The 9875-nt window shown below is 40.9% G+C and overlaps 1 protein-coding gene across 4 annotated transcripts in view; it reads right to left on the bottom strand.

The window, feature by feature from the left end:
• Positions 1-336: 336 nt before the first annotated feature.
• The window catches only part of chd3 (chromodomain helicase DNA binding protein 3), a 52284-nt gene continuing 42745 nt past the window's right edge, over positions 337-9875 (bottom strand). For 3 of the 4 annotated variants that reach the window (XM_037759636.1, XM_037759637.1, XM_037759638.1), the window contains exons 40-41: positions 9020-9763; positions 337-2413 (exon numbers count right to left, since the gene is read on the bottom strand). In XM_037759636.1, coding sequence (XP_037615564.1) covers positions 9501-9763 — 263 coding nt within the window. In that variant the 3' untranslated portion in view covers positions 337-2413; positions 9020-9500. The remainder of the gene's footprint in view (positions 2414-9019; positions 9764-9875) is intronic. The other variant, XM_037759639.1, reaches the window with a different exon arrangement.

The raw sequence follows: 9875 nt of genomic DNA, 5'->3' as shown, positions 1-9875 counted from the left end.
TACGACTTTTTTCTCATAAAGTTATGACTTTATTCTCGTAATATTACGACTTTTTTTCTTGTAAAGTTATGACTTTATTCCCAAAATCTCCGATTTTTTTTTCCTCAATGTGGCCCTAATACTCCGTTATAACAATACAAACATGTTAATGTTGAGCAGTTTACCATACTTCATACCTGCCAATGTGGAGCCGATAGTTGCTGAGATTCAGTCTGGACTAAAATGATGGATCAACTGACATTACCATCCCTAGAGCCATACTACTACTGGATTAAAGAAAATATGACAATGTGTGTGAAATACAAACACCAACTAAAAAAACAAAACTCACAGTGCTTTTTATCATTTCATTCAGTTTTATTACAAACAAAAAAATAAAGAAAGAAAAAAAAGAAGATGCGTCATCATTGACATGTTTCACTGCCACTCATCATTTGATCGGCACCACTACATACACAGTGACACGAGATACCCAGAAATTAACACAAAAATCTGGAGAGAGGACAAAGTAAAAGTGGAAAAAAAAAAAAAACTAAGTGCTTTTAACATTTAAGTTCAGGGGTTGCAAAAACCTTTGTATGAAACATAATTTGTAAAATGGACTCTGACTATTTCCTGGGACGATCAGTGTAAAGTGTCCAGGATTTATGAGATAAATTAACTCCTACAGTAGCTATCTTTTATTAGTTTTAACTTAAAGCAGACTAGGATTTACAGGTTGACATCAGGTTCTTAATTCAGTTCGATGATTTTACATTTGCTCAGCTATGTTTATTAAGGCGTTTTTTTAATGAAGCGGTATATAAAATGGATTTCCAGCCTTCGATTTTCCAGATAATAACCGTGTATTTTTACTGGGGTTAGATAGTATACATTATCTTTCTGCTCATAGAAGCATTTAGGGTTACATATGGCCTATTTTCTATATATGTATATGTCATTTGCAAGCCCCAAATCTAAAACGTAAGCAAGAAAAACACGTTTTCTTGTAATATATCTACCTCTGAAGTTAGCTCAACTTCTTCGTTTTGCGTTTTCTTGTTAATTATAGGACAAACATGGCAAATAGGTGTGTGTGTCGCACGCACTGTATCGTTTTCCATAGTTTCTAAAAAAAAATGTCTCTTTTGGTAGAAGCTCTTTCTCGAATAGCAACAGCGAGAACGACGGCAACGTCGACGACGACAAATACTCATTATCGCGAGAGTAAAAACACAAGAGAGCACGAATGAGCTGTTTAAATATGCAAAGTATATCACAGGATTTTGTAGAAAGAAATAGAAAAAAATGCTGATTGAGAGAAGGGAAGGGAAGGGGGGGAGTGTTCAAGGTGATCGACGGGTTTTAATAACACTGACTTGCTTATGAAAAGGTTATAAACATTCATAGGAGGTTTCTGAAAAATAGCATCATAACCCCCAAAATACCTCAAAGCTCTTTACATAAACTTAGAACCGGGGAAGCGAGGTGGGATGGCGGCAAATACTTAATGTGGAGTCCTGAATATAATTATCTTTCTGCGCATGTTTTTATCTGTACCATTGAAAAAAAAGAAAGCTGGAGCTGTGCTTGGAGCTGAGAAATCAGAGGTTCAGCCTCTTCTGGGAGAATTAGAAACAGTATTAAAACGACTGTAGGCACAGCTTGACGCCTTTTTTTTCTCTTCCTTTCCACGAGACAGCATTATTGTGATTAGAGCATGCTTCAGGGGATGGAGAAATGATTTTAGTTTCACATGCAGCTTCCTGTCGAGGGGAGGAGGAGGAGGAGGAGGAGGAGGAGGAGGAAGGTTACATGGTCTATTGAGAGATCTAAAGGTTTCTAGGATTGAGGTTGTGTGTGTAAGTGTGTGTACATGTGTGTAGATGGGGTTAGAAGCACCCCAAGAGGAGGAGGAGGAGGAAGAGGAGGAGGAGGAGGAGGAGGAGGCCTGTGTGAAGAGGCCCGGTTATGAGGAGTATAATGGTTTGAGGCAGACAAGAAAAGGTCACAAGGAGTTATGAGACAATATGGACTGTATGTACTGTTTGTTAGTATGTGTGTGTGTGTGTGTGTGTGTGTGTGTGTGTGTGTGTGTCCGTGGACAGTAAGTGCACATGTGCGTGAGTGTGTTTGTGTGTTTATGTGATTGTAGTTTTTCAGTACCAAAAGTTTTAGAAGCGGGTCAATAAGTGCACCCAAAGTCAGTCAATTTGTTTTAATACTGGTGTGTGGTAACAGCCAAAAGTTTCTCGGAGATAAATTGGAGGCGATATCTTTGCAGGAGATGGGTTTCAGTGTGTGTGTGTGTGTGTGTGTGTGCGTGTAGTCTAGTCGTCGATACAGATGACCTCTCCGCTGCGCTGCTCCCGCCGGTTGACTAGCAGCTCTGCTTCCCGCTCCTTCTTTACAGACATGGGAGGCCCGTTCAGCACTGCAGGGGGAGAGAGAGATAGAGAGAGAGAGAGAGAGAGAGAGATGCTAGTTCAGTTCAGTCGGTTCAACTTGTAACGCGTCTTTGTTCTCCGTGTTGTCTCTCTCACACTGGAAACAGAAAATCCTCTATGAAACACTGTTCTTACTCACACAGGAATGCACAAATACACAAATTTAGATATCGTTTCAAGGCTGATATGAAACATCTTTTAGTTATTCATGACCTCTTTTGGATATCTATGGATGTACAACAGTTTCAATATGCCAAGGAACCCTTTTGCATAATTGTGAATGTCTACTATGTTTGACATCTGGACGTTTGTGGATGTACTACTACTACTAACCTACTACTTATAGATGTTTCTTAGGTCAGGCTGTTCTCATACCCCATTCATAGCTATACCTACGAAAAGTAACCCATTGTAATTTGTATATATACCAGGACATATAAAGAGCGACAAACACCAGGCTTTTTCCCAGGAGACAGCTGTTTGTACCCCGCGTGAAACCAGAAGCCAACGTTGATTTATTTGTCACGTAACTTCCGTACTTAAGGTACACAACTTCCAGAGTTATTTGAACCCAAACCACGATCTTTTCCTAAACCAAGAGACCGTTTTTTTGTATCCTGTGTGAGTGACGTAACTTCCGTACTTAAGTTACGTCACTTCCACGATCTTTTAAGTTTATTTTGAAAAGATGGGTATGCATGTAACGAGCGGAGATTGTCACGTGTTGCTGGACATTCGTAGGAAAACAAACGAAAAATGAGGAATAATAACTTTTTGTAAGATATCATACAAACTGTTGTACGAAGATACGTTGCTTAGGTGCACGTTTCCAAGTAATCCGAGCAGATAGATAGAAAGTAAACCTTTCACGTTAAAGGTTTAAACGTGTTGCAGTACATTCAGCATTTCTAATTACCAGGCAATAGTGTAATTACAGTAAATCAGACCATTACAGAGAGGTTAAAAGTGTATTTATCTGTGTTTACTTTGAATATTAAGAAAATTGGTGAAAGGAAGTGACTGAAATTTTTTTTTTTTTAAAAGATGATGAAACTATAATTTGTAGCGCCAACAACTATTTCTTCTTGGTGCATATTTTCTCTCTATTGGAAAGAATCTAGGAGAAAATCAACTCCTTTTTTAAAAAATCGGGGTGTTTATTTGTGTGTGGATATTTAAAAATTTTCCATGACAATTGATTTTCTTGTACTATTCTCTTCAGGAAATCAAAATATTTTGCAGTGGAGCTGACATGGGGAAGTAGAAATGAATATCCTCTTTCGCAACAAAAAGCAAAGTTTATGGGAAATATGGTTTCTAAAAATATCTCTGGCGCTGAGCGGGAACCTGCCAATCATCTCAAGTCTTGTTTATTTATGATAATGCAACCGAGTTATCGTAACGAGTTACTGAATAAGCAAACAAACTGCGTCCAGGCTTGCTTAATAATACTTCGATACTCTTTTTAATGAGCAAACTTGCATAATACAGTACGTCAATATATCATATTACATATACAGTATCATGTTTTACAATAATGATAAAACCCCAGAATGCATAACTGTTAACCTGGAGAGAGTGAGGCCGGCAATGAGCAAACACACACACACACACATTCACACACAGACACAGACAGGCACATGAGGTCACAGACACTCGAACGCACACATGGATGGAAATTAACTTCTTTCTACATGGCTTCACAGCTGGCCAGCTCAGGGATCTGTGCGCTATCATGAATGTGCTCGGGGAGTGGAACGGCGAGTTTAACGCTCCTTTCAAAACAAAGCCAGGAATAGACTAACAGCGCACTTCTCTCACTCGCGCCACGGGGAAAGATAAACTGTCATAACACCCCCGTGCAGATCAAAGATCCGATAAGGAGTGTATTGAGCTGAGGACTTTTTTTTGGGGGGGTGGGAGGGGATAACTATGTGTGTGTTTCTAGAAGCAGAGAGGGGCACCACTTATGGGAAAACTTGTGGCACTTTGCCAGTGGAGGCCAACAGAGGGGAGAAAGAGAAAGAAGAGAGACAGAGTCAGTAGATGTGTGTGTGTGTGTGTGGTGGGCAGACACAATCTGATAAGAAGCAAAACAAATGGAGGTAAAGACTGGGTGAAAGAGCAAGAGGAATTACGGGTGCAGATGCGGGAGCAGAAGACAGTTGAGACGTGGAAGAGGGAGGTGATGAGATGGAAAAAAACAGCAGAGTGCTCTGGAAGGGGAGAGGACGAAAAAATAGAGCCTGTCCGATGCGTCGCCAGTAAAACAGCAAGAAAGTGCAGTACAGAAAGATGTGATGACAGACTTTGGCCACCAGAGAGCGCTGATAATAGTACAACAGTATATTTTTCAACTGAAGAATTTCCCGCTCGGTACATGTTTAGGTCCTAATTTTTTCAAAAAACTAATTTAAAGGAACCAAAAATGTTTAGGTCATACATTTATTTAAAAAACTAGAATTGCCGCCTCACGGTAGCATTCTTCCGCCAACCAGTCAAGTTGCAGTTTTAGTCTGTCATGATTAGCATTTAAATTCTTGAGTTATGGCCGAAAAAACAGCTTTTATGTGATCACAGTGACCTTTGACCTCTAATCAGTTCATCCTTGAGTCCGAGTGGACGTTTCTGCCAAATTTGAAGAAGTTCCCTCCAGGCGTTCCTGAGATATTGCGTTCACGAGAATGGGACGGACGTACGCACGGACTCAAACGGACAGACAACCCAAAAACATGATAGAAAAAAAATGACATAATAAAACAATATATTTGTCAGATTTTTTAAATCCTTTTATAGTAATAATCCTGAAAATTGCAAAATGCATTTGATGATATGTTATTTTCAGTAATAGCCATTCAATGTTTTCACATTCAGTAGTTACCTCTCTATTTAGTAGTTTTCATTGTTAATGGCGTAGTCCGCCATTGATTCAAATCTTTTTCAGCTTTTTTTCAGAGCGGATCACTTTTTATTATTGACAGATTTCTTTTTTTTAAGAGGACCTATTATGCTTTTGTGCTTTTTCCTTTCCTTTAGTGTGTTATATAGATTTTTGTGCATGTAAAAGGTCTGCAAAGTAACAAAGCCCAGAGTCCACACCAAAGGGAGTTACTCTTCCCGACAGAAACACTGCTCCTGAACTGCCTGAAACGCCTCCCTTGAAGTCCCGCCTTTTCTTCCGTAACCTAGTGATGTCACCAAGTAACACATTTCCATAATACCTGCCTAGCAGCTAGTTTGACACGCCCTCAAACAAAGCTAGTTAAGAACGGAGCTAGAGCAGAGTCCAAAGAGTTTGGTTCGGTTGACCAATCACAACAGAGTGGGCCAGCTGACCAATCAGAGCAGACTGGACTTTTTTGGAGCTCAAACAGAGCGTTTCAGACAGAGGGTGAAAAGAGGTGCTGCTGCACAGCCCATATGAGAAAAGTAAAGTGTTTTTTTAACATTAAAGCATGTAAACATATTCTAGTAAAAACACAAAATACAAGTGTTCACCTGAAAATGAGCATAATGGGTCCTCTTTAAACAGTTTGTTTGTCTGCACTGTGTAGTGGCATTTCTGACAGAGTACCTACTCAAAAATCCCGTATGACTTGGGCTCGACAAAAAAGGCCTATAAGGTAAGTAAACTGTGAAGATAAAACAGGAGGAGGAATTCAATGAGACACTATTAAACGGATAACAGATTCCCTCTGCGACGCCAAATTCACTCCATCCTCTATCTCTTTCTTCATACAGATCGCTCACGCTCTGCAGCCTGCCTGCAGCTTCACAGTAGCAGCAGCCATTGATAGACAACTTATGTTGGCAGTGATATTTGTAGTTACAGTAAAAGCCCACACCTGGACATTGACTTTAAGAATTCCTCAAACTTAAAAACCATTATTCATCCACTACACCTAAAAGTCTGGGACTTCACAGGATAGAGCATCTCAAGTCCAGTAAGTCAATAAAAAACATTCCTGGCCAGCACGTCTCTCCCTGAAGGTCTTCCTGCTACTATCTGACAGAAGTGAACGCTGCCATCTTGGCAGGAAACCCGGCTGAAAAGCTTTGCGTGAGTGTATCGGTGCCAAAAGCTTTCATCAGGAACAACCTTCCGCCTCTGAACTGTCGACTGTTGAGGAAATAAAAAGCACAAGTTTGATTTTAGAATTAAGAGTCTGTCCAACTGAGACTTGAAAAGAGTTTCATAATCCATGTGTTGCAAGAGTTTGGAGGTAAAATCAAGAATCAAGAATTTCCCTGTAAAAAGAAATGATATGCCTGCATGTCTATGCTCCTCTGTGTTCATGCAAATGTTTTGTGTTTTCTTTTAAGGCTGGTTATTTCACCTCATGATGTGAAATGTGAGTTTTAAAAGTTGGTTAGATTCTTAGTCTTGGTTACTTTTTCTTTGATCACATATTTCCTGATTTGAACCTGTATGAACACATTTTTTTTTAAGCACTTAAGGGCAGCGCAACATTGACATAATCATCATCTTATGAAGACGATATGGCTTACGTGTGCTGCCTATTTGCAGATACGGAGCAACATTATCATTCATTTGGATTTGTGTTTCTGTCCATCTACTGAGTGTAAGTGCGGTATTCTCCCATTTTTAGCTCTGTTTTGGTCTCCACCACCTCCTGAAGGAATTATCTTTGCTGCTAAGTGTTCCACTATGTTCACCAGCTAGTTGCTATCTTTGTTTGGTGATGGGCAGGTAGTACGACGGCATATTAGAGCCATTGTAGGTGAAGAAAAAAATACTGTACATAAAGAAAACTCACAATTTCAGAGATTATTGTCATAAATTCACGAGAAATTTCACAATATTAAAGCGTCAGATTTATGAGAAAAAAAATCACAAATTCATGTTTTTTTTTTCCTCCTATTATTTTTTACCTACAGTGGTCCTAATCCACCGTTGTAGGTAGTGTACAGTGGGTTTATCAGAGCTTTTTCACTGAAAACAGCTGCCTGCAGCTGGTTAATGAGAGCGGTGAGACTGAACCAAAATAGAAAAGCTGCGCACCGTAAAACCAAAACAATGAGCTGAAAGATGATAAAACGTTCTGTAAAGCTGCAGAGTTGGGTGATAATTCTCGGTGGGTTTCACATAACACACGGTAATTAGATCCATTGTTAATAGAGTGCTACCATTCCTGTAGCCTAAAACCTAGAAATGAGCATTTTAGCACTTCCGCTTCCTTCGTCTGGAGGTCAGTGGGTTTTTAGTTAGATGCCTGAAATAAGGTCTGCGGTTAACACAAGTAAGGTATCCAAAAAAAGAAGCAGCTCAGGTATATTGGCACCAATATGGAACATGTTAAACGATACCTAGTTTTGATTAAAAAAACAAAATGTCAGTGCTACAATGCACGCAAACACGTTCACACACATACAGCATTCACCAACCTTCACACATACAGTATAGTCCTCATTGCAGGCCGCACCACTGCCACACTCCTCTGGTCTTCACGTTCTTCCAGCTTAAAGGGAAATACCACTCAATTTAGCTTTAAAAGTACTCATACGTCGTAGAAAAACTGTGAAAGTGATCGTTCACCTCTCTTCCTTCCAGAAACGAGGCCCTGCTCTTTAGTCTGGGGATGTCACACTGATGTACAGCTCTGCTGCACACACACTGAGCTGGAAAAACGATGACACAGTCCAGAGTGTTTTATTTTCTCGGGGATCTGGGGACATTTTCCAGCGCTGAATCCATCACGCTGTCACAATAAAGAAGCTCGAGGAACGAAAAAAACGTCTCCTCGGAGCTTCAAAGTGCGTCTCCCCCTTTTCTCTTTCGATGACAGATTACAGTCTTTAGCTTTTGGGGAAGAGCTGCTCGTAAATACAGATTTCTGCTGGATTAAAAACAGGAAGTGTGAGTTCAGTGGAGTGATATTCCCCTTTAAGTGACCCCCCATGAAAAAGGTGCAATAGTAAATATGCTTCGTAATACAGTACATATCTCATTTTGAGTCAGAGCAATGTTGCTACTGACTGTTGGACAAAGGCAAAGTTTTTTTTTTTTTTATATATCTATGGTTCTTGCTTCTATGCTTGGTTGGACTCAGGAATGCTAGGGCAAAAGAGTCCATGGGAAGAAGTGTTTTATACTTAGAAACTTTTTTTTCCCTTCTTTTTCTTTCCTTTTATTGCAAGATTATCTGAGTTCATCCCTTTCTATTTCAAGCTTGGATTTCATCTGCCTGCTCTAAGCAGATAAATTAAGTTCTTTGCAGGTTTTTAGGTTGTGTGTGAGGTCCACAGTGTATAGCTCGTATATATATTTATATATATATGTATATATATATACTGTAAGTGTGAGACTGAGAAAGAGAGACGGAGGAGTGGAGGACTGTGGAGGAATGAGGGAGTACAGGGTCAGAGCGAGGGGACAGGCTTGTTCAGTCAGCCGGCGGATGAAGAATTGATCCGGGGGGAAATCTTTTTTCGGCGCAGAGGGAGAAACAGAAAAAGAAGTCTCGAAAAAAATCTGTCTGAGGAGTTTTAGAAAAAAAAAATCCTTTGTTGCATTTTTCTCCATTTCGGCCTTCATATCTGAATTCCTGAAAGCTGTGATTGCATTAACATACCGTCTGTTTTTTCCGTCCTTCAGTCCAGACATCTTTCCCCTCAAAGTTTTTTTCAGTAGCGCCTTTTCTCTTTACTTGAGGATTTGTTTGTTCCAGACGGGTCATCTCTCTGTTTTTCTGACTCCCCCGTACGCATCATTAGTGCTTGATGTCAGAGCCAGCTTTTCACCTCTCCCTTCTTAGTTTGGCCCTCTCTCTCTCTGCACTTGATTGCTTGTTTTCTTTCAAGTGCCGCCACATCTTTTCACTTTTCATGTCCTCTCCTTTTTTGCCTCCCGTCCTTTATTCGATCCAGTAGCTTTGCTTCTCCCTTTATATTCCTCACATTCCAGCTGTGTCAAAGTGCTCTGTCTTTGGGTCCCTTTTTGGACTCATTCAGGTTCTCTCCTTTTCAGCTTTCACTGTCCCTTTTTCAATCTCCATTTTTGTTACATTCCTGGATGTTTTATCCAAATGTTCTTTCAGAGTCTCGTCCTCCCCCTCAGGGTTTCTTTGGTCGCCCGTTGCGCGGCAGGTTCTCCACCGTGTTGCTGAGCCGGTACTTGACGATGATGCTGTGCACCGTGGACTTGGGCATCCTCAGCTCCTGCCCGATGGCCCCCTCGGACTTGCCGTCCTTCCAGAGGTCCACCACCCGCTGCCGCTGCACCACATCATGCTCCTTGGTCTTCTGGCAAGCAGCGTTTGGCCCTCCGGCGGCTCCCCATGCAGCTCCCCCGGTGGCCCCAGCAGCGGCGGCGGCTTCTGTGGGGGCAGACAAGCGGCAGACTGTAGTGGAGACTCGGAGAGGGGAGCAGGATAATGTCACACTTTACTGGTCCCCGTAGGGAATTTAGTTTTCCTCCCTCCTCTGTGG

Source organism: Sebastes umbrosus, chromosome 22 (assembly GCF_015220745.1).
Source record: "Sebastes umbrosus isolate fSebUmb1 chromosome 22, fSebUmb1.pri, whole genome shotgun sequence".
In the NCBI taxonomy this organism is placed as follows: domain Eukaryota; kingdom Metazoa; phylum Chordata; class Actinopteri; order Perciformes; family Sebastidae; genus Sebastes; species Sebastes umbrosus.
The sequence above is the reverse complement of the archived record's forward strand: the minus strand, read 5'-3'. Positions and strand labels throughout refer to the sequence as shown.